At 38.0% G+C, this 25,211-nt stretch overlaps 1 protein-coding gene across 1 annotated transcript in view; it reads left to right on the forward strand.

The window, feature by feature from the left end:
* slc38a10 (solute carrier family 38 member 10) overlaps positions 1-25,003 on the forward strand; it is a 31,039-nt gene extending 6,036 nt beyond the window's left edge. Inside the window, exons 6-18 of the mRNA XM_056233763.1 lie at positions 110-253; positions 2,892-3,016; positions 7,653-7,755; positions 9,859-10,041; positions 12,598-12,709; positions 14,754-14,860; positions 16,844-17,006; positions 19,079-19,246; positions 19,324-19,788; positions 19,989-20,087; positions 20,741-20,761; positions 22,772-23,023; positions 23,850-25,003. Of these exons, the coding sequence (XP_056089738.1) occupies positions 110-253; positions 2,892-3,016; positions 7,653-7,755; positions 9,859-10,041; positions 12,598-12,709; positions 14,754-14,860; positions 16,844-17,006; positions 19,079-19,246; positions 19,324-19,788; positions 19,989-20,087; positions 20,741-20,761; positions 22,772-23,023; positions 23,850-25,003 (3,096 nt within the window). The remainder of the gene's footprint in view (positions 1-109; positions 254-2,891; positions 3,017-7,652; positions 7,756-9,858; positions 10,042-12,597; positions 12,710-14,753; positions 14,861-16,843; positions 17,007-19,078; positions 19,247-19,323; positions 19,789-19,988; positions 20,088-20,740; positions 20,762-22,771; positions 23,024-23,849) is intronic.
* Positions 25,004-25,211: the final 208 nt, after the last annotated feature.

The raw sequence follows: 25,211 nt of genomic DNA on the forward strand, positions 1-25,211 counted from the left end.
AGGGGTTCAAAAACAGTATTAGTATGGTGTTCCTAATAATCCTTTAGGTAAATGTATATTTACGGTCTTGTTATATTGCCGGTAACTGATTTTCCTTTTGCTTTTTCAGGTGACACGTAGCTTCCGTATCGTGTTACTGATCTCAGTCTCGCTGTTAGTCGTACTACCTCTCAGCTTGCAGAGAAACATGATGTCATCCATCCAGTCATTCTCAGCCATGGCGCTGATCTTCTACACACTCTTCATGTTCACGGTGAGTCGTTCCCCTTTCCACCGTTCTAAACTCCAACCCTGTAAAATGTAATATCAGATCCCATCAGCACACCCTCATACAGATGTAGGCAGTTTACTTTATATATATATATATATATATATGGCATTGATAAGAAGTAAAGGAGTAATTTGATCTTTTAGCGTTTTGAATATTTAATTAAATTATATAAAAATCATTTGTCATAAAAATCATAAAAAGGATTGTAAAGCGTAAGAACTTCAAATTACAGCTGCTTATTATGGTTGCTTTAAGGAAATGTTTTTGAAAGTCACTTCAATGATGTAGTGTATTAAGTATGTGTGAAATTCATTGATAGCTTTTTTAAAAATTAAATTAGCCAATTTCTGTTTCTTTTGAGTAGTTTAATGTGGCAATTGGCTGATTTTTGTGAATACAATGTGAGTATGCATCACCATGGCAGCAGGACTTCAATGTCTGTGGATTTTTTGGAAGCTTAAAAGTGAAGCGTAAGCTCTTAAAGAACTAAAGTGAGCCGTCACAGAACATTATAAAACTATATTAGGAAAAGATGTTGAATGCGGTGGAGAACAGTTTTTAAATCAAATTCAATGAACATTCATGTAAAAGGTTTTCGAGTTATATACAGTGTATAATTGCTGAGATCATATTGAAATTCTGTAATTTAACCCGTACGTATACGTTTCAGAATTTTGAGAAGTGTAAAACAAATTAGCTTAAAAATTAATAAGACAGATATGGAAGATTCTGCAATATTGATGATAAATGATTTTATTGAGCATAAATGTGATATTGAGCAACCTCTTTGTAAAGACGGTCAGATGTTCTTTCTTCCATTGAAGCTAAAAAAATCCTTAAAGTTCAGGTTTTACGCAGGATTTTACTTGAATTGTGTTGATAATTTAATTTGTAATAATAAAATGACAAAAAGGCATTTTCCTCACAACATAGAAGCACTAATGGTTACTAATGTTCCTGATATCGACATTTTTTACCCAACTTTATGTAATCTGAACATTTTATAACATTGACATTGCAAACATGGATGTTCCTGGAGTATTTTAGTCTATTGCATCACAGAGTAATCACCTTAACAGTTTATATACCTTTTATCCAGCTCCACGGTGTGCCCCACCCCCCACCCCCCCGACCCAATTTATTAGTCTAGCATTTAACCAATTATGTGTCTTCCCTCTGCCCCCATCTCAATCTCTGCCCCGCTCCCATTCCTGATGCTGACTTCTGACTGACCATCTGATGCACCGGCCTATAGATAGTGTTGTCGTCTCTGCGTTACGGAATAATCAGTGGCTCCTGGGTGGAGCAAGTCCATCTGTGGCGCTTCAAGGGTGTCATACAGTGTCTGCCAATAATCGCCACCACCTTCTGCTGCCACCCGTAAGTAATCTGCCCCGGAGAACGGACCACTCCACTGCCATGGATTCAGCTACATTACCCAAAAACCCCTTTCTCCTCTGTCCACCTTCATCCAATCCAAAGCTCTGTTTGTCAGCGCTGTCTGGTTCCGGGTATTTTTGTGTGTGTCTTTATGTGTGTGTGTGAGGTTAGTGCGTTCGTGGCAGAATTCATATGAATTGTGGGTCGTCAGAGTTGTCTTGACTCTTTGGTAATAGCCAGAGTCCCCTGATATATTCCCGCTTGAATTATGCACTATGACTGGGTAAGCAGATCTGATAGGGTTGGGATTGGTGGTGATTCTGATGGTTACACGGGCTGGCGCTCTTGATTTCGAAAGGTGCTGCGAATGTTTTCTGCAAACGTGTGCAGCAATCAGATTTTATCCTTCAAGATTGTCCTGCATGAAAGTAGAGAGTTTTCCTGTTCTTTAGAGATGAACTCGTATTAAAAATCATGTGTGGAAGTTGATCAGTACAATTTGTTGCACTTTTAGTTGGTTAAATTAATTTATTTGTTTCTCCCCTTAAAGAATAGCTCACTCAAAAATGAAAATTCTGTAATGATTTACTCACCATAATATTGTTCTAAATCTGATTACTTTCTTTCTTCCATGAAACACAAAAGAAAAAAAAGTCTGCGCTGTTTTGATGTTTTCAAGCTTCTAAAAGGATGCAAAAACCATAAAAGTGATCCATACGACTAATGCGCTGTTCTGAACCTATGTGATAGCTTTGTGTGAGAAGCAGTCTAAAGTCAGTTTGTGGTCAGTAAGATATTTTTTTTTAAAGAAATTAATACTTTTATTCAGCAAAGATGCATTAAATTGACCAAAAGTGACAATAAAGAACTTAAAAAAATTATTTTCCACAAAAATACGAAGTGATACAACTGTTTTCATCCTTGATAATAATATGCAATGCAATAATTAGATAGCCAAATTGCTTTGACAAGAGCTACTAGTGTCCATAATTTCTCATTTTGTGTTCCAAAATAACGTCATACTGGTTTGGAACGACATGAGGGTGAGTAAAAGGTGACAGAATTTTAATTTTAGGGTGAAGTCTTTAAATCTCTTTAAACAGATTATAGCGTCTCCATGAACTCTTCGTAGTCAGTCTAAGGGTTTAATCACAGCATCATCACTGCCCTCCTCGTCTTTTCCCCCCCTCCCTTCTTTCTGGGATGTTCTGTAACCCTCCTGCTCTCCCCTCCACCACAGATGGTGCTCTCCTCCTTCAAACACGGCCTCCTCACTGGCCAGTGGCTGAACAAGGTCATTTACGTTCGGTGGGACGGCGTCTTTCGCTGCATCCCTATCTGTGGCATGGCATTTGCCTGTCAGTCGTAAGTACTCCCCAATCCTCGCACTGCCTCTTCCCTCCTTTCTGTCGCCAGTTAGGCTTAATTTAAATATCTGAGGAATTGTGTGGCTCTAATCTGCGTGGATTGCCTAACTTGTTGCCTTCTGCGTACTGTTTTTACCCTATTCTTAACACTAACTCTGTTCCTTAAAGGCTTAGTGACCCAAAAAGGAAAAATCTGTCATCATTTAATCGCCATCATGTCGTTCCAAATCTGCATGACATTCTTTCTTTCATGGAGGAAAAGACCAACAGTTAAGTTTGTCTTGCTTCCGCTGTAGCTTTTAAATCTTTCGCACAAAAAAAAAAAAAGGAAGAAAGTCATACAGGTTTGGAACAACGAGTGAGTGAATAATGGCAGAATGCCTTTCAGTTGTGAGTGAACTCTTCCTTACCATGAAAGGCCTCTGGCCCTTTCGAACATGTTTGAATAGCTTCGGTTTTCTTTGCAATAAAAGACCCACAAGCCCGTCTTAATTTATTCTGTCAGTTGACATCTTGTCAGATCCGCATACAGTTGAACTGTAAGTGCATTTCGATATAAGCATAAATGATGAGTTTTTGCAGCTTTTCATAGTTTTTCTATAAGGAGCTCGCCGTGACCAGATCGTCCCCTGGTGAATTCAACCACTGTGAACTGACAGAGTCTTTGTTTGTATTATGTTGAAACTCTGATATGTTGTGGGAGTACCATTAACTAATGTTGAGATCATAGTTCAAATTGTTACAGCTCTTTGATACTGCTGGGAGACATTTGTCCAGTGTTTATACATATCGATAATAATTCACATTCTTTTTCTCTGTCTTGAACTAATTTCATGTCTCTATTCTTTCCTTTTCCGCTAGCTCAAATATACTAACCATGAAAGGGGGGGGGGTGTAATCTCAGTGTTTACCTGATCAGGTATTCTCAAGCTTGGGCAGGGAGCGTCATTTACTCACTCCTTTCTGTTTCTAATGTTTCACAACATTAACGCCATTCACCACGCCATGTCCATTCATCTTCCACTTCCAGTTCCTTCATGCTCTTTTTTTTCTCTTTTTTTTATTATGCAGATCATTCTTACTGTAGTTTTTCTATATCCACATTATATTAAATACAATCTCTACAATACACATATGGTTATCATAGTTTTGACCTGTCTAATATTGTCTGTTAAATGGATGTTTTTTTAAAACAATTAAACTATCAACATCCAGGGATGTTTTTAAAAAAAAAACTACATTAATGTAATAATATTCCTACATCTAAATGTTTATATTTAAACATTACTGTTTAAAAGTTTGGGTTCTGCAAGATTTGTAAATGTTTTTGAGATAAAAATGCACAGACAAAAACAGCAATTCGTGAAAAAAGTAAGTTTATAGAAATATATATATCACATACATGTAGGCCTACATATAAGGTTCCTTCTGTTTTCTTTAACATGGTGCATGTTTGTGTGTGTCTTGGTTTTAATGTGTTTGGAAGTGAATAGAATTGAGGTGTCTAAGTGTGCGGATGCCAGTACAAATTGTGTGTGTGTGTGTGTTTGAGAGTGAGGGTGTTGGGGTGGAGGAGGTGTCAGTGTTGGATTCTGGTGTGGATGAGGTAATGTGGTTCTTGAGGCTAACTGTAACTCTCACTTTACACACACACACACACACACACACACACACACACACACACACACACACACACACACACACACACACACACACACTCACTCTTTCTCTGAAGGGTGATGAGTGATATTTGGCTGTGACTTCTTGGCCAGCATTGACATACAATGCCACTTACACCCGATCATTAGAAGAGCGAGACAGTGCTACATGACCTCTGATCCGACCACAAACAGTTCCTGTCATCGCCTACGTTTATCCATCCATTTACATTTATTACTTTAGTACATTTAGTACGAGCTCTGTTTGATGCCAAATTGAATCATTAGAGAAAAGTTGACTTGTTTGCTCTTTTGACTTCGAGAACAGATACTGTTTATTGAAGAGCAGCATTCTGGGTCCACTGGTGCCCTTATACGGCTCCTACTTAATGTGTAAATACCTCTGTAATGTGTAAACACCAAAATAGTGTTATTCCTATCATAAAATTGTCATGTCAGCTTACACAGCATCAAGTCACAGATTCACAGCTTTAGGTGTTATGACGGAATCATTTTAGTAGTATTACAAAATAATTACTGTGGCAACAGTTGGTAGAGGTGTAGAGAAATTGCAGTGGGACTGTAGCATCACCGATCTTCCCCCTTCACGCGCACTGAAATTTAATCAGGAATGGCTTTTCTGGGGTCTTTTCTCTCCATCTTATGACACTGAATTCTACAAATCTATATAATTCTATAGTTATGTGTCTGAATTCCAGTTTGTGTCCTTGTCATGGCTGTAAAAGCATTTGATTGGCCATGCTACTAACATATGCCCCCCTTTTATTTCCCTCTCTCACTCTCTCTCAATTCAATTTGAACTATATTGGCAACATGAAAGATATTGTGAAAAAGCATTTGGAAGGACTTGAAAGATTAAAACTTACACGGAGGGAAATGATAAAACTATATTTGCATTTCCTGAAGGAAAAAAAAACAGGGCTTGCATTTTTTAAAATAAAGTCAGATTTTAGATTTGGGTTCTGGGTAAATTGCGCATCACGTGTTGCACATCTTGTTGTCATGAGACTCAATATGTGACTGGTTTTCTGTCAGTAGTATATGAGAATCAACCATTGGCTTCTAAATGGTGTCAGTTAATAAGTATTTCTTAGGAGAAACAAAGGTAGCATTTACTGGCCTTAAAACACAAATTCCCAATTATGCCACATTCAGATCACGTTTTTTGTCTTCCTGGAGACATTTGTAGACATTTATACAATACAGTATGCAAATTTTACAATGACAAGACAACATCGATTCATTTTCAAAAGTTTGGGGTCGGTAAGATTTTAAATGTTTTTGAAAGAATTCTCTTATGGTCACCAAGCCTGCATTCATTTATTTGCAATAAATAAGTAAAAACTGTTTTCTATTTTAATATATTTTAAAATGGAATTATTATTGTGATGGCAAAGCTGAATTACCTTTGTCGTCAGTGTCACATGATCCTTAAGAAATCATTGTAATATGCTGATTTAGTGCTGGAGAAACATTATTATCAATGTTGAAAACAGTTGTGCTGCTTAATATTTTAGGTTAAAATTTTAGGATTCTCTGATGAATAGAAAGTAAAAAAAAAACAGTAGAAATCAATAGAAATCTTTTTAAACATTATAAATGTCTTTACTGTCACTTTTGATCAATTTAATGCATTCTCCTATCAAAAAAAAAAGAATGTTTGGCCAATATCATAACAGTGCTGTGTTGCAAATACTGTAATGAATACGTGAAAAAAATACACATAAAATGTGTAAGTCTACATAGATGTCTCTCTCTCTCCTCCTTCTCTGGTTTTTATTGCAAGTGGGTTCCTGCTATGAGACAGACTGGCCTTTGGTGTGAGATCAGGCGTTGGCTTAAAAAGCCCAGAACATGGTACTGTATATCCCAATAAAAGCAGGAATGGGCTCCGACTGTGTCTACAAGAGCTGTGAGTGGGCTGAGAGCAAGAGAGCCCAAACAAAAGCCCATACTGCCAGGAAATTTTATAACATGCTAAAGTCTGACTAGCACTTGTCGATAATATATAGCCGTTGTAAATTCCCCATTTAATGTTTTGCTGGCGTCTGGTTTTATTAGTTGTCCTGATGACAGACACAGATTTTTTTTCCTGCTCTTTTTGTAGCTGTTTTTTGTTTCTCTGTGATACTGAACCCTTTATCAGTGCTCGTTTCATCCAATTCGGCTCTCCCTCCTTCCCACCCCCCCTCCATTTTGTCTTTTGTATGTCTGAAATAAGTGATGGCCTTTCTATATTAAATTCCTGCTTCTCTTGCTCTCTTGCATGTTTATGTCTCTAGAGCTCAAATGCACAGTTCAGTATGTCCTTATGCTAAATAATGATGATTATACTGTGACTGGTCAGTTTGAGTTAACCCATAAATAAGCATTTATGTGATTTCGCATAGTGTTATATTTGTTATATTTAACGTTACTATAAATCTGACATTGCAAAAATTGTGCATCTGTTATAATAATGTGTCCTTTAGTTTTGTGATTTTTTTTTTTTTTAAAGGAATGCTTTGGGTTTGATGCAAGAATTTATCAGTGACGTGCTGTAGATTACCACATGGTGTCCCTCATTTTGTAAAAACATACAAAAAAAAACATCAGTCCATGTTATTCTGGTAGACCCCGTACATTGACATGATATGTAGAAAGATGCAAGAAATGGGCTTTTAAAAAAAGAAAAAGTAAAAATTCACCCACAATAATTACATCAGTTATGCACAACCAAATGTTCTTCCACCTAGAACACTGTTAAATAATGATTTAGACTTCTTTACAGTTCAAATAACGGACATTTTGGAAAGAGCTAATATAAACGTTAATATAAGCATAATATGAAAATATGATTTCCAACTGAATTTTTGTCTGTGGTAATCAACAGTATGTCAGTCTTAACTTGTATTGACCCACTTCAACGTGTGCATCTTGAGCCTGATGTATATAAAAAAGTTTTTTCTTCCATAGGCAAGTATTACCCACTTATGACAGCCTGGATGAGCCCTCGGTGAAGAGAATGAGCACAATATTCACCTCTTCCCTCAACGTGGTCACCACCTTCTACATCACAGTAAGTGTGTGAGACACTTCATCAACTGATAACTGATAATCTGCAGCTTGTTGAGGCCAAAACAATAACCATTTTGTTTTTGTATTTTAGCCTTTTCTTCTGTTTTAACCTTTTCTGGAGTGATGAACTAAATAGCGTATTAATTTTCTGACAAATGAGAAGTGCTCTATTTCATACTTACTATAATCTTATTTCATAAATAATATTAGGAATCAGTAAAACATCATACACATCGGATAGTCGTGTCATATGTTTTTCAGTCATTTGAAAGGGTATCGATTAGTAACAACTTTTATTCTGTAAGGATGCATTGAATTGATCAAAAGTGACAGTAAAGACATTTATAATGTTACAGAAGATTTGCGTTTCAAACAAATACTGTTCTTTTGAACTTTCTATTCGTTAAATCCTGAAAAATATATCATGTTTTCCACAAAAATATTAGCAGAACAGTTTCTACATTGATGATAATATGAAATGTTCCTTAAGCAGCAACTCAGCATATTAGAATGATTTCTGTAGGATCATGAGACTCTTAAAATATTTTAAAATAGAACATTTTTAATATTTCACAATATTACTGTTTTACTGTGTTTTTGATCAAATAAATGCAGCCTTGGTGAGCATAACAGATTTCTTTCAAAAACATAACATTTTACTGACCCCAAACATTTGAACGGTAGTGTATAAGATGCATTTTTGTTTATACAGACTAGCAATTACCGTATATAAAACTTATAACATTTGCTCCGTTGCTGCTCTGTCCTTATTGGCTCCTGGGAACCTGTGCCCTCAGACACGGGAAAGAAATTAGGATTCAAGAATGGTAGAGTTGCTGTCGGCTCATGTTCTTGCTTTTAGATCCATATCCGTCCCCTACAGGTGATTGCCCTTCCCCTTTTGTGGGTTTTGGGTTCACGCTGATACCCTGGAAAATCCTTCCAATTCCCATTTGGAGCTTAGAGGAAGAGAAAGAACTCAGACGATGGGGTCAGACCCACTGGCACGTTCCTCTATAACCCACATACACTGACATGCTCCATCAACATCAAATGCCTTGTCTCTTTTATTCCTTCATAAATATTTTCAGGGCCACTTTGTGTGGAATGTGTTTTAAGACATCGTCAGAATGTTTCTGGTCCCTATTCTCTTCTCTGAAAGCTAAAGTATAAACGTTACCTTGAGAGATAATATTGCTCGTGATTTTTTTTTTTTTTTTTTTTTTTTTACTGTGTTCTTTGTATTCTGCTTTTATATTTCATCATCTTTTTGCTTTTTTTTCTCTTTGAACAAAAGCTGAATTGATTCAGGGGAGGGTTTGTAGAATAGAATAGAGAGGGAGTTTTGTGGCAGGCTCAAGGACTTCTGCCTGGTGTTGCTACTGAAGGGAACCTTTTCCTCTGCGGATAGATCAAGGCCAGCAAGGTCGGGAAAGGAGGGAAAGCACTGCTTTGTTTCTCTGTAGAGAGGGCCTTCAGGGGGCCGATAGGCTTTAAAGACCTTTGAAAAGCAGCTCGCTATTTTTCATCGCATAAAAACAATATCATTGCACAGTCAGGAGGGGTTGTGAGGTCATCAAAGAGACACGGAAAGAGACATGGATCTCTGTTAGGCTGCTTCTGTATAATGCCATAAGAAGTTTTGTTTTAGTCCTGATCATTTCAAGCAGGATCAAGTGACCCCATATGAAATTATACACTTCACATACTGAAGTGGAAAGTCAGTGTAACAGAATTCTTCTCCTTGCTTGCCTCCAAACAAACATTACTTCAGTTTTGAGTATCCATCTTTTTAAATTGAAAAACTGCAGTGAAACTAGGACTGTGCCAAAATGATCATTAATACATCACAAAATAATTTCTCACACATAATGCACAAAAGTGCATTAGCAAAAAATGTTTTTAGATGATTTTTATGTAAAATAATATAATGACTTTCTCAGCCTCTCCAATCCAATCCTGATGAACAAAACTACAACGATGAGTCCTACACTACATTAATTTTTGCCTAATTTTTAGTTAGTTATGCAGATTTGTCTGTTATGCAGATTTGTCTTTCATAAGTCTCAAATGATTAACTGTACTTCGTACCGTGTTCCTCCAGGTGGGGTTCTTCGGCTATGTGAGCTTCACAGACAACATTGCTGGGAACGTACTGATGAACTTTCCATCTAACCTGGTAACGGAGATGATCCGTGTGGGCTTTATGATGTCTGTGGCTGTGGGCTTCCCCATGATGATCTTGCCCTGCAGACAGGCCATCAACACAATGCTATTCGAACAGCAGGTAACAGTCTTACAAAGACGGGTTTATTATTTATTTATTTTGATGCCATGGACCTCCTCAAAATGATGTTTCCCTTGTGACCGACCACCTTCCTAAAACATAAAGACAGCAATTTACTTTCATGAATAAAAAAACATTTATACTCTAAAATATAACGTGTTGTAATATTATATATACATTTATAATATTATATGGAAAATATGTATTTTCTATTTAGTAAAATTTGGTTTATTATTTAAATTAATTACTTTTATTTAATTATTTTTATTTATTATTTTAGTTTATTTATTTATAAATCATTTTTACACAATGTTTCTAACTAAACTTATACTTAACCCCCTTGCGGGTTTTAGTTTTTATTTTAGTTTTATTATAGTTTTATTCATATTTTTTATTGACTAAAATATAAAAATAAAAGCTTTCATGTTCATTTTAGTTAAATGTTTTAGAAATTTCGGTTCCTCATTATATATATATATATATATATATATATATATTTAAAATATTGCTATTTAGGTTTCATTTATTTTTATTTCAGTTGTAGTTTAGTTTTTATTTATTTATCATTTTAGTGCTTCAACTTCAGTTTATTGCCAAGGCAACATTTCTCATTTTCGCTTAGTTTAAGTCTTTCAACTAATATTTACAATTTATTTTATTTAAGCTTAATTTCATTTAACAGAAATAATTTTTGTTAGTTTTAGTTGACGATAATAACCCTGCCCAGACCTAGGGTTTTGATTGGAAAATCGATTCCAATTCTGGAATCAGATACTTATTATGAAATTAATATTTCAATTCCTCTTATTGTGTAAGTGCATTTTAACATGACTTTATACCATTCAAGCGCAAGAATACCTGCATGCTTTTTTTCTGTGCTGCACACTCATCCAAAGTGCGCACACAGAAAAAGTGATTTTAATGTGATTTTAAACCATCCAAGCGCAAGAAGACTCACTGTTCCAAGACATCCGCACAGAAAGCAGATTTTCATACTGTATAGTGCACGATACTGAACTGAGTTCTCTACCGCATCTTTTTGCACTTGAACAAATACACTTAAAATATGTCAAAATATTGTCGTGAACGTAAACTGTTGACAAAGAAAATGCATGACAGTATAGATCCGTACTGCTCTTAAAGTGACAGAAGCCTAATATTCCTGCTGTTAATCAAACAACTAAAGACAACGAGAAAATTCTGTTCTTGACGATAACTTTTTAAACTATTTGTAATGTATATTTTATTTATAAAATGCAATGTTATTTTACATTTGATTACATAGTTTCTGTACATGAAAATCTTAAAACACTGTTTTCAATCGCATCTTTGTTCAGTTGCATTTATTTGTGCTATTGCTAATTTGTTTATTTGTTTACTTGTTTTTAATAATGCTTGAAATTTATTTTAGTTACGCTAGTGTTAAGTGTTCTTTAGCCTGTTGATTTTTATTCATGGCATTCAGCTAAAATAAAATGTTTTGCAATAGGACTTAGAATAAATGTGAATGATATCCCAAGTTTTTTTTTTTTTTACCTTATTGGAATCTAAATTAATAGGAATCGATAAGAATCGGAATCAATAAGCGGAATTGGATTCGAAATCTTTAAAATTCGAATGATACCCAACCCTACCCAGACCCCAGTTTGATGACCCCTTTTCTAACCCCAGCACTTCATTGTTTGCTGCTTTCTGTTTTGATTTCTGTTTTTATTGCATTTGTCATTTACTTTTGTGAAACCGAACAGTGCAAATTTGTTTTGACCTATTTTGAAGGAGAATTGAGAAAGAACTGTTAAAAGTGATGTGTATTGTAACTGGTTGGACATATCAACAAAGACATCCCATTTTATCCACACCAAATTACCCCTCAATATGTATCCCCTTTTTTTAAAATGCCAAAATTCTTGGCCCACATTTGAAATTCTTTAGCTTGCACCGTCTGGACAAACTCAGGTGTCTCCTCCTTACTGATGCACATAAACTGCACCAGCCGCAAAAGTATTTTGCTAAATTTAATGGACTCCATAAAGACTTCATTGAGTCTAACAGATTTACACAGGGCTGATGTCAGACCCCAAGTCTGGTCTCAGTCAGCATGCATTTGCATGCTCTGTCCCTCGGTATGGATCCCTTGAGATTCCTCGAGTCTCCTTCCACTACTCAGACACCAGAGATCCAGCCTCCACGGACAGCAGACTGCTGGGGCACTGAGAGATTCAAGAGGAAATAAAAGGGGCTGGATTGATGAGAACAGGTCCAGATCTCCTCCATAAAGCAGCCAAGATTTCAGCTCGCTGTCTCACCATCGCTGCCACGCTGAATCAGCTCAAATCACGGCTGGATTCGCGGTCGGGCGAAGGGTTTTATGCTGTCGTTAAATCTGGCATTTTGACAACTGAGCAGAGGGGGGTTTATGAAGCTTGCATGCCAAACCCAATATCCTTACATGCATTTTACTTGTTCAACCATAACAGAGGCTTGGAGAACTACATGCATGTCTGGAATCTAGTAACAGCTTTTAGTGAAGGTGCTCTGTTTGTCTCTGTTTTCCAGCAAAAGGATGGCACCTTCGCCGCAGGTGGTTATATGCCACCCCTTCGTTTCAAGAGCATCACTCTTTGCATTGTTTTTGGCACCATGCTGGGCGGCATCCTCATTCCTAATGGTAAGTCTGTGTGTGCTCACGTTTCTCAAGTTTCACTCTCCCTAATACCGTCATGACATCACACCCTTTTAAAGTATCTCTCCGTCAATCACTTGGTACCGTCCATTCATTATCAGCGGAACAGGATGATAAAGATGTGTGTTTTAGGCGATGGTGGGGTGGGCCATGTTTTATTCATTCTTCATGGAGATTGGCTGTCGCTGGTGCGGGCTCCATTTGGCTCAGTGGGCCCAATTAGACTAATAGAGAGGGGAAGGTGAGACTCGCAGAGACGATTGAATGGGGGAAAGGCATAGCTCTGTCCTCCATGACGGCTCCACTGGCCACCGGCGTGTCCTCACGGCCACAAATCCAACCATAGGGAAGCAGACATTGCAGGGCATAAATTTGAGTAAAACAATATGGCTGCTCTCAGGATGAAAAATACCCCCTGGGCCCACTGCCCAGCCTTGCAACACAAGGGCAACATGGAGGAAGGATGGTAGGAGGCAGATAGAGGGATGAGGGGGGAGCGTGTGATGGGACGGGCAGGGGAGAAAGACTGATGGAGGATGGATGTGGTGATTCAGGAGATGAGATGGTGTAGATTGCCTGTGCCATTTTTTTTCCGCTTTAAACTGCCTCCTCATGGTGGGTCTGAATATAGTGCAGGTTGGAATGGATTTTTACACTGAGTAAGATCAGCTTGCCTTGCTGTTGTATTTTGGTTTATATACTAAAGCAATTCGCCATCTAAGGATGCACATTACAGTGATGTGTACAACTGTTAAAGGGTGGTGTTATATCACTTACATTGTGTGTCAAGGTCAGTAAGTTTGAATATCAGATAATATTAAACAAAAATCAGATAATATTACCTTTTTATGTTAAGTTAGTTCAGACTGTCTTTAGAAATATGATATAGGTTTTATATTTACACTACTATTCAAAAGTTTGGGTCAGTAAGATTTTTTTTAAAAGAAATTAATACTTTCATGCAGAAAGGATGCATTCAATTAATCCAAAATTACTGTAAAGGCATTTATAATGTTACAAAAGATTTATACTTTAAATAAATGCTGTTCTTTTGAACTTTATTTTTATCAAAGAATCCTGAAAGACAATGTGTAACAGTGTCCACAAAAATATTCAGCTGCACAACTGTTTTCAACATTGATAATAATGAGAACTGTTTCTTGAGCACCAAATCAGCATATTAGAATGATTTCTGAAGGATCATGTTACGCTGAAAATTCAGCTTTGCCATCACAAGAATAAATTACATTTGAAAGTATATTCAAATAAAAACAGATATTTTATAATGTAGAAATATTTCACAATATTAGTGTTTTTACTTTATATTTTTTATCAAATCTTGGTGAGCATAAGAGACTTCTTTAAAATAAAATCTCAAACCTCAATCTTTTGAATGGTAGTGTATATATTATGTATTTTTTTTAAAAATACTCTTAAAATATTCTTGGAAAATTTGTTTGAATAAAATGATTAACATGTACACTTACATGTCTTCAAAATGTAAAGAAAAATGTTATTGTTGAAAAAAAAAAGAGAGAAAATTTTTAGTTGCACCACCAGAAATTCTAGAAGCCATTTGTAACATTTGAAAGTTTATAGAAAATGTAATGAGCGATACAAAGTAGAAAAGTGAACTAATATTTAACATATTTACTAAAAAGACACTAATGTCCAATGAATAATTACAATTCTTAATTGCAAAATACTTACACAAATAAATTATTCCAAATAATATAGCTCATTATCATTACCTCTGTTTTTTTTTTTTTTTGGTTTTGTAATGAAGCAACTTAATACATTAATATAGAATGCAAATGATGTGTGCATTGGCGATTTTACAGCTTCAAATATGACTTGTCCAATCATATTTTAGAGGCAAATTATTCAATTACTACCAAAAAACAATATTGGTTATATAGTATGATATTTTTTTTATGTTTTTAGATTCTTAATTAGTAGTGCACTCACATTTTTGTGATTACAGAATGATTCTATAAAATAAATGTATGTGTGTGTTTTTGTGCCATAGTGGAGACCATCCTGGGTCTGACTGGAGCCACCATGGGCAGTCTGATCTGCTTCATCTGCCCAGCTCTCATCTACAAGAAGATCATGAAGAACGCCTGGACTGCACAGGTACGGCACACCCGACGTTTCATTTTTTACCCATATGATATATATATTAAAATATGAAACAGTTATTTTAAATTCCTATTAATTTTTCACAATATCACTGTTTTTACTATATTTATTATCAAATAAATGCTGCCGTGTTGACCAATTCAAGACATCTTTCAAAAACATAAAAAAATCTTACCGACATCAAATTTCTGTCTGTGTGAAATCTTATGTGAGCTGAAATAGGAATGCACTGGGATTGCGTGTGAGGAAGAAAAGGCAGCTGCTCTTCTCTCTTTGTAATGGAGTTTGTCATTAATTTTGATATCCTGCAAGTGCATTGACTAGCTGTGTGGAGTCACTCACAGTGTGTGTGCTGGCACTGTCTGGCTCTGTGCCTCGAGCTGTGCCCCCTCCGTCTCCCGCCCAAATTGCAGATGCCTTTGCTCTCTCACAACAGAGTGAAAACAACTGAGGTCTCATCTTAGATGATGTGTAACCACAATGCTGATGTCTCCCTCACCTCTCTTGCATTGTGTGGTTTCCGAGCAGCCGACATACTGTTGTTCATTGTTCTCTAGTGCCAACCATGCCACACTTCCATGCCCATGAGTCTTTGCCACCAGGGTCACTTCCCAAACACTGGAGTTCACCCAAATGGGTGGCGTTTCTGATATTGGGGCGAGGATCATTCCAAAAGAGCTTCTTGTCATAATGAGTGCAGCAGATGTTTGTGTTGGCGTGAGTGTATAATGCCAGTCTTCCATGTCTCATGCCAAGCAGCCTGACATGTCCAGGTCCACTGCAGCACAAAGAATACCCACAGATCAGGGGCAGTGAAACTGGGAAGGGCCTGCTTTAATAGATTTCATCAGCGTTTGGGGCACCATTAATGACTGTAGGACATTATTGTAGATCGGATGCCAACGATACCCTTGCCAGCTTTGTGTATTGAGCGGAGCGGTGCTGCTGCACTGGGACAGTTTAGAGAGCACACACCTCACGCCATGAGCAGGAAGCGCAGCAGAAGTGGAGTATCCTTGAGCAAAGGAGGGGGGAAAACGAATACATCCTTCCCATTTTCAGTGAGGTCAAGCACTTGAACAAACTTTTGATTTTATCATCTCTAGGGGAAGCTTGACAAGGTGTATGCAAAATACAAGCTGTGGAAAGTCAAAGTGAAGTATGTTAGGTGCACTACAAACATGAGGACTCACGTTGAACGCATTCCAGAGATGAAAGATGTGGATCAAAAACCCACAATCGCAAACATTCTGGTCAGCTAACGCACCAATTTTCTAAACTTCTGGCCAACTCTGAATGGGCGAGGATAATAATTCCATCCATACTTTTTCTAGATCTAGCAAATTTGAATTTGCTAAAAAAAAAAAGAAAAAGATATCTTCTAAAAAAGAAAAAAAACACTTTTATTCATTTCATTTCATTTACCAGTTTTTATCTTTGCAAGTTATTTTTGTATTTTTATAAGTGGGGTAATCATTAAGTAAAACTTTACCTATACCTATAATAATTTCCTAATACATTGAATACCTGTTAGTGTACATGTCTTAATTATATTCGTTAGTTTTCAAAGTAAACTTATTTTTTTAATATGGATTTTTTGGAGGGAATTTCATTTGACTACATGGACATATCAACATAAAACAGTCAAATTGTCTATTTATATTTAACATTTAACAGATATTTATATATTAAACTTTCTAAAACTCTGATAATAATTTCCAGTATTGTTTTTTCATCCACATAGCAACGTTTTGAATTATATCAGAAATTGAAAAAAATATTCATCAAAGGCAAGGTGTATTAAGTCCTTGTCTGTATAAATTGTATTTTTATTATATTTTTGAGTGCATTTAATAGAGCCTGACAATAAAAAAGAAGACAAATCTTAATCACAGCATTGATCTTTTACTGAAGTATTTCAGATGACCATATACACTAACTCTCTTTTCTCTCTTCATTCCTCTCTTTCTGTTTTAGCTGGTTCTGTGGGTCGGTCTCGGTATCCTGCTCATCAGTACCTTCACCACGCTGTCCATTTCCTCCAACGAGCCGCAGAAATTAAACCCCCCTCTGGATGTCCCCGCAAGAACTGAGGACAAGCTTCCTATACTCATACCCCACGAGTTGCCCAAAGTACCAGGTACATCTATTCCTACTATTTATGGAGAGAGAGTTATAATCAGTTGAAAAATTATGTTCAAAAACATAAAAAAATCTTACCGACATCAAATTTCTGTCTGTGTGAAATCTTATGTGAGCTGAAATAGGAATGCACTGGAAATAGGTACATCTATTCCTACTATTTATGGAGAGAGAGTTATAATCAGTTGAAAAATGGTACAAAATAGAAAATGAAGCTCTGAAAAGATGAGTTATAATGAGAAAAAAGAGAAAGAATTGTGAAGGAGCACAAATGAATAGCTCCAGTAGAAGGCCTCTGTTTGAATCAGTGACCTGCATGACGCCCTTCAAACCTGAGTGCTCGGTGTCCCAGAGCAGCAGTGAAACGGCCGGTGGCGTTTTCCCGTTATGGCTCCGGTCAGGGGAAAGATGGGAGGGCGTCCAAATCTGGGAGAGGGCAGAAACGACAGTGTTCCCTCCAACACATGCTGATACAGGACAGAGGCTCGTAAAAAGGCACATACCAGGAGCGTCCCAACAACTTCATCCACCATTACCTCTCCTTTTCTGTTCTGCCACTCCTCCTTCCTCTCCCTCTCACTCCCTCCTGCTGACTGACACTGGCATTTATCATTGAGCGGACACCCACTTCCACACCTGTTTCCTGTTTACAGCGTGCTGTTGAGGGCAGCTGTATGAAAACGCAGGGCTCAGCGAGCGAGTGGAACATGGGGCCCGCGGGCATGTAGAGGTGTGCGTTTGCAGCTGTACGAGTACACACAGGCACGCTTTGCTTTTCAGGATTGTAGGGAAGTGCACCCAACCCCCTTTACTATACGCTCGCTCTTTCTTTTCAACTCCCTTCTTCTTGTCTCGCTCCCTTAGATAATGTTTATCAAGACTGCTATCCTTTCTCATTTGAAATGTGTAACTCCTTTCTGCATATGCATAAATGCTGTCGTGCAATAGATTATCTGTTCGGTAGTGCACTCCGGTTAAAGAAAGGTGTGGACATTGTAAATATTCAAAGGCTGTTTTGCACAGGATGAGTGGCAAGGTTATATGGAAAGCATTGAGCATCCATCTCGTACCCTTATTAGAAATCTTTACGGTTCTGCTCGTATCCTGTTGGTCTTTCATGCTCTGCTGCCCTCTACTGGTATTTGTGTAGTGCACTCTGGGATTTTTAAGAGTGGGCTGCAGCTGAAAAGCATGCACATATTTTAGTTTCAGGCTTCTTGCTATGACTTGGAGTAAAAAGAATATTGCATATGACAGTGGTACTCAGCCTTAGCCAGGTTAATATACAAGTTCTTTGGTTTGAGAGACTCACATTTGTATAAAGCCTTGTTAATGTGCACAAATTAAAATTGACCCTATTTATTTTTTAATACACATTCATTGTCTTATTGTGAAATGCTATTCCAAAGAAAAAATATAGTTTATTATTTAGTATTACCTTTCTCTGAAGCGGCTTTACTTTTTGACTCATGTCACCAAACCCTCTAATTCGTCAATTCTATATACACTACCATTAAAAAAAATGTAGGGTCTGTAAGATTTTTTTTTTTTTTTTTTTAAGAAGTCTATTATTCTCTCCAAGGCAGCTCTTATTTGGTGAAACATTCAGTAAAAACGGCAATATTATTTTGCTTATTTGTTTATTTTATCAGGGACAATACACATTAATAATACATGACAATATGTAAAATGTGCTAGATTCCCTTGTGAAATATTTAAAAACAAATTTTAAATACTTCTCTATTTTAATATATTTTTAAATGTGGTTTATTCCTGTAATGGCAAAGCTGAATTTTCAGCAGCAAGTACTCTATTCTTCAGTTTCACATGGTCACATGGTCAGAAATCATCAATCAAAGAACCAAAAACAAACAAACTTTGAAGAGCTACGTGAAGAGCCACATGCCACATCATTAAAGAGCCACGTGAAGCCTGAGAGCCATAGGTTGATAACATTGGGTATGGGATCATTTTGACATGCCTTTTACCTTGCACAGAAATCTGAAACATTTTTATATATGTTTTTTGCACATTGTGACATCTAGTTTGTCTGTCTGTTTCTAATGCAAGAGAATGGAGTGGATCCTCACCCAGGAGAGAAGCCAGATAGGCCCCCGATAGAGATTGAACAGCCAGCAGAGCAGAAAGCAGCAGAACCCCCTCAAATTAAAGTACCTGTGGAAGTGGCCGAGGGAAAGAATGAGGAGAAAGAGGTTCAGCTGGATCGCCCTGGAGCGGGTAATGCATTTAGCTTTGTAATATTGCTGGCTTTATGAACATCTGAGCAGTTAAGAGTTATGACTTCTCTTCTACAGGTGTAGCGGTCCCAGAAGGGGAAGCCCACCGCCATGAGCCGCCCATCCCTCATGACAGAGTTCAGATAGATGAGATCAAAAACCAGGAGGAGCTAGAGGATGAAAAGAAACAACCTGTAGCTGTGGAGGAAGAAAGGAAACTACCTACCAGAGAGGAGGAGGAGATTCTTGCTGAGCAGGGGGCAGGGCAAGCACAAGACTTAGGGCAGGAATCTATAAAAGAGGAGGAGTCAAAAGAAAAAATAGATGTGGTGAAAAGGTTTGCAAATCAAGACCAGCTTGCATCTAATAAAGTATTGGACAAGGCAGAAAATCCAGAAGATCTGAAGAAGGTTGAGTCCTTAGTGGTACATAAAGAACCAGAAAACCTGCCTGAAGTGAATGAAAAGCATGATGAGAATGAATTGGCCAGAGACAAGATACCAGAGGAGATTGAGAAAGCCCTTGAACCCCAGGATGAGAAACGTGAGTGAACACATTAGCATCTCCTTAACAACTCTCCCAGATCTTCATAAATGTAAACATCTAGTTTCTGTTTAGCGTACATGACTGATAAACTATTAAGTAGTAGTCTTTGACCTTTTGTATTTATTCATATTCTGATTATATGGCACATCATAAGGTCCAAGCTAATTATTTGTTCATTCATTGACTGCTTCCTCCAGCGAAGGAGAAGCTTCTTGTGCAGGAGCACAAGGAAGAGAAGGTTCCAGATGGAAAGGATGGAGGAGCAAACAAGGATGGAGATGGGGACAAGATGGAAGGTAAGTGCTTTATCCATCACAGAACATTGTCCATAAGCTATAGGAAGTGTGGTTTGAAATAGGATTGAAAAATAGTGGTTCCTATTCTATTATTCAGTCAGATGTGTGAGCTCACAGTTGCAATTTTCCATTCTCTTTTTCTGGTTCTGTTATCCTTCACAACTCCTGGCCAGTTGGTTTCTACCCTTGTTTCTTAGTGGGAAATGGACAATGTACTTTTTTTGTTTATCGTTACACAATATCTAAGATTCATAATATTCATAATTCATATATATATATATATATATATATAAACTCCTTTACCCATGACTTAGTAGGATACAACACAAGATCATTTTATTAAGCAAATTCATTTTATTCAATCCATACACTAGAAAGTAGTATTTGATATGTGAACCTATCTTGCTCTTTTTCTTTTCTAAGTAATTGTTTTATTTTCTCTATTTTCTCTGGCCGACATCTGAACTGTCACATTGCATTGCTATGCTCAGATATACTGCAAGGACGCACCAAATCTTAAATCTGTCTCTTTCACGTGGCTTGTTTTTTATTAAGGCACTTTGCACTCTTTCTGCTGTCTTTTTCTCTTTTGTTTCTCGATTTCTTATCTTCCTCCACCATTCTGTTGTGCCACGGACTCCTGCCTCCTACAGTGATTAAAAAGATTGTTGCAGGTACGAGATGATGTGTCTTATATCTGCTGTTCTCAGTTCATTCAGTCTGTCATCTTTGTTATTATTTTTAAGTCATTCTCTCACACTACAATCATAACTGTTAATAATAGTTTATTAGTCTGTTAATAACAGTTTATAGTCTGTTACCTGTGTTTATACATTGACCATTATTCATCTAGTTTACTGTATATAGCCGCTTTTCCACCATCGGGCCCGGCCAAACCATTCTCTTTGCTTAACCGTTCCATTCCGTGCCGATCCAGGCCAGCCGGTACCGTACAGATATGGTTTCATTTTTCACTGTGGTGCTGATAACAGAACTCTTCGGAATGTAATACAAATGTGTCAGTCATTGCCTTGGTAACACAAGAGTTTACAGACATTGGGTCTCATTCATGAAACATTCGTAAATATACGAGTAAATATGAGAGTGATTTGCGCGTAAAGAGACCTTCCCGAAAACTCATCTCCTGATTCACAAATACTTCGTAAATGTCAGATGTGATATTGAAATGTGTGTGTGTGTTAATGAATTCCAATCAGTCGTAAATGGGACGCGCGTGCACGCTCATTCTCAATTACCATAAATCCCGCCCATTAAATCCGACTGACAACTATATATGGGCATCATATTATGACACGAAACAAAGGATTTCAACATGTCTTCTCAAAAACGAATGAAAAAGAAAAATTTCTCAGATGCAGAAATCAAAGTTTTATTATCAGAAGTTCATTCAAAACACCACATTTTATTTTCAAGCGTAGGCTACATGGCGTATCAGGTCCTAAAAAAAGGAAGTTTGGCAGCATATTACAGATGCAGTTAATGGAGTTTCATCTGTTAATCAAACAGTCCCAGAAGTAAAAAGAAAAACCATATGTAATTACTATATATAATATTTTTTCAAAATGCTGTGTAAATATGTACCCGATTAAGGTGAATTAAAATGCAGCCTTAGCTATTAATGAGCAAAACGTTCGGATGTTAAACTCACTATTTACGCGTGGCTGGGAGCAGGTGTAGATTTCTTTCGTACCAACTAACATTTGGAAAATACGAACATTTTAATGAATCCGAAAATTTACGCCAGAACCACTTTACACACGATTTACACAAAAATTCGTTCTGCTCGTGTTTCATGAATGAGACCCAATATGAGAGAATAGCGACCGTTATGGAGGATGATCAGATATTTCTTTTAATTTTATTATTAATTTGTGTTTATATTGCTCAAATAGTGCACAGAGAAATTGGTAGCCAGGCAACAGACAAGTGACCAACCGTGCTGAAAGTTCCGGGCCGAGAACGGTTTGTAATCATGTCGTGCTGTACCAGGCTCAAGTGGAAATACAACTGGAACCAGTCCTTACTGTTCTTAGAACCGTTCGGCCCGACGCTGGAAAAGCGGCTTATGTGTGTATAGTGTTCTATAGCCCTGGAAGTACAACTGTCTCTTGTTTTATGATGAAAATGGTTTATTTGGTAGAATTCCATATTGATGTTGTTAGGATTCCATATTGCCTAGCAATGTCTTAGCACATGCATAGAACCATCCCTAGTAACTATCTAGCAACACTGGCAAGCAGTGCACTAAAAATCCCACAGAACAACACAGCAATCGCCTAGCAGCCACCTAACAATGCACTACTAACTGCATAGAAACACCCTAGCAACAACCTAGAAGAACTTAACAATACGCTTGAGATTCAGAACACCTTGTTTTGAATATTGCTTATAAGTTATCAGGCCAACTACATCATCACGGCGGCAGGTTTTGTATAGGCATTCACCACTAACATTTTCTTAAGTAAAATTAAAAAGTTTTCATTTGATAAACTATCAGACTGACAATTGTTTTGGCCATGGATAATTACATTGTGATTATATTCAAAGGATTTTCAATTTTAAATACAATTTGAATAATCACATTTTTAAGTATTATTGTATATTTTAAGGCATGTTGGATCATTGTTTCTTCTCTTTTTCCTTTCTGTTTGACTGATCCTCAGAGGGTCAGTTGGACCATGCTATGCTGCTGCAGGTCATTAAGGTGCAGCAACAACAGCAGAAAAGGCTTCTGGACCAACAGGAAAAACTTCTGGCGGTGATTGAGGAGCAACACAAGGAGATCCACCAAATTAAGGACGGAGAAGAAGAACCAAAGGCAGTAGAACAGCAGAAAAGACATGTGGACCTGGAGGAAAAACATGAGGAGGTCCATCAAGTAAAGGAAGGAGAAGCTGAACCAAAGGCAGCAGCCGGTTAGTCTCTAAAAGTCAGATAATGATCCTGTTTACAACCACGCCAGTATCCTGATAACTCACAAAAATTAGCTTATTGAAATAATTTGTTGTTTACATGAAAACCAATAACCAGACAACGCAACTAAACCGCCTTTACAAGACTTCAGGTTAAATCAGGTTATAAATCAGGTTATTTCCCAGTAGTGACGTCAAAACTTAATTTGTGTATCTGACTCAGAGCATGTCATTTGTTATGTCGGTTGTGATGTTAAATAAAGCATTAAAAAGAGTATTGCAATGTCAGCTGGAAACTTACGGCTCAAATATTATCCTCTCGTGCAGTTACAGATGCAGCATTTTGACTGTACCACTTCTGCTGCTGCTGCACGAGATTTCAAGAAAAGATTGTGATCAAAAAAAGAGTTGCTCTGTCTGGATGCGTTCCGGTCACGTATCACACATGCGCATTTCAACAAGCCAACAGAACGCTGGTTAATGTGTTTACATGATGGGTGAAATTGCCGTAAGGGGCAAAAATCTAGCTGTGATGATAGGTTTATGCATAAGCCTTTTATGACCTTACTCTGATAAAAGAAAACTTGTTAATGCGGTTACACGATCACGTGCATTGCCGGCTTATTAAGCTAAATCTAGTTAAGAATGTGCATGTAAATGCATTCATTGTTACATACTGGTGGTACCAATACAAACACAGCTCTTCTCAAATGTATTTGTGGCCCTGGTCATGTAGTAAAAAATAAAAAGAGAATGAGCAGTATTGGTGCTCCCTTCTGAAGTGATTTTGCATGCAGTGCAGTAATGAAACACATCATGTCTTTTGTAGGAGAGGGCGCAGGTGAGGTGGAGAGTGTTGTGCAGAGGCAGCTGGAAGGGATGGCGGGGTCAGTGAAGCCTAAAGTTGCCGCTGTCGTTTCGGCCCAATTGCAACAGCCCCAGGGGGATTCGGTTCCTGAGGACCCAGCAGCAAAAGAGGCTCATGTTGTAGCCGGTCTTCCCCACAATGCCCTTGAATCTGTGCAAGAAGGAGGTGTTGAAGTTCTCAAGAAGGAGCTGGAGCTGAAAAACCAAGCAGGGCAAGGCGAAGCAGTACCTGCAGAGGTCGATGGCCAAGGTGTTCCGCTGCACCAACGAGAACCAGAACCACCCAAAATCAATCCTGACGCTTTTGCTGAGGAGCAGAGATTGAATCAGAAACTGGCCCAACTGGAGGCGGAGAAGGAGAGAATAGAGAAAGACAAGTTGGATAAGGAAAGGATTGAGAAGGAGGTGCAGGCCCGTGTTGAGAAGGAGAGGAAGGAGCGGGAAAGACGAGAGGAACTGGCACGCGAGCAGGAGCTAGAACACGTGCGGCAGCAAAAGGAACAGCTAGAGAAGGAAAGGCTTGAAGCAGAGAGGTTAAAACAGGAACAAGAGAAGATGGATAAAGAGATCATGGACCGCGCCGAGAAGGAGAAAAGATTGCTCGAGCACAAGGAACGGCTAGACCAGATGCAACAGGTCATTGATGCGCGACGTGAGCGGCAGGAGAAGGAGCGGCGGGACAAGGGAAGTCTCGAGGATGAGAGTTTAAAACGGGAACGAGAGAAGACGGATAAGGAGATCGTGGAACGTGCCGAGAAGGAGAAAAGAATCCTTGAGCAGAAGGAACAACTAGACCAACTACAGCAGGTCATTGACTCGAAGAAAGAGCAAGGTGCACCCAAAGCAGAACTCCCGCCGATGCCTAAGCAAAAAGGAGGCAGGGACTTGAAGGAGAATATAGAGGAAAAGAGGAGTGGAGAGAATGACCTTAGGAGGAGGCGCAGAGCTGTGGACCCTGAGGGTGGAGGAGGTGCTGACCTGGATCTTCTGCGGGACGTAGGAGGTTTAGACTTAAACGCTGACCTAAAGGGACAGCTGCTGGCAGGGTCTCTGGTTCACACACGCCAGCTTAAACAGACGTTTCAAAGGCAGGAGAATGAAGATGTTCTGGAATGACAACCTCTGGAACCACATGGACCTCTCAAATGGACGTGCCGACAAAGTGATCTGGCTGTGAGAAGAATCTCTTTCCTCCTCATTTTAAAAGTAGACACAATATTCCTTTTGGGTTCATGATGACAGTGGGCACTTTGATGTGATCCTTTAGTTGTCCGCCGGGAACACTGAATCCATAGTCCCTTATGAGCTTCCATTATTGTTTTGT

This window comes from Rhinichthys klamathensis, unplaced genomic scaffold, assembly GCF_029890125.1.
Source record: "Rhinichthys klamathensis goyatoka isolate OS25496 unplaced genomic scaffold, OSU_Roscu_1.1 h1tg000376l_1, whole genome shotgun sequence".
NCBI lineage: Eukaryota > Metazoa > Chordata > Actinopteri > Cypriniformes > Leuciscidae > Rhinichthys > Rhinichthys klamathensis.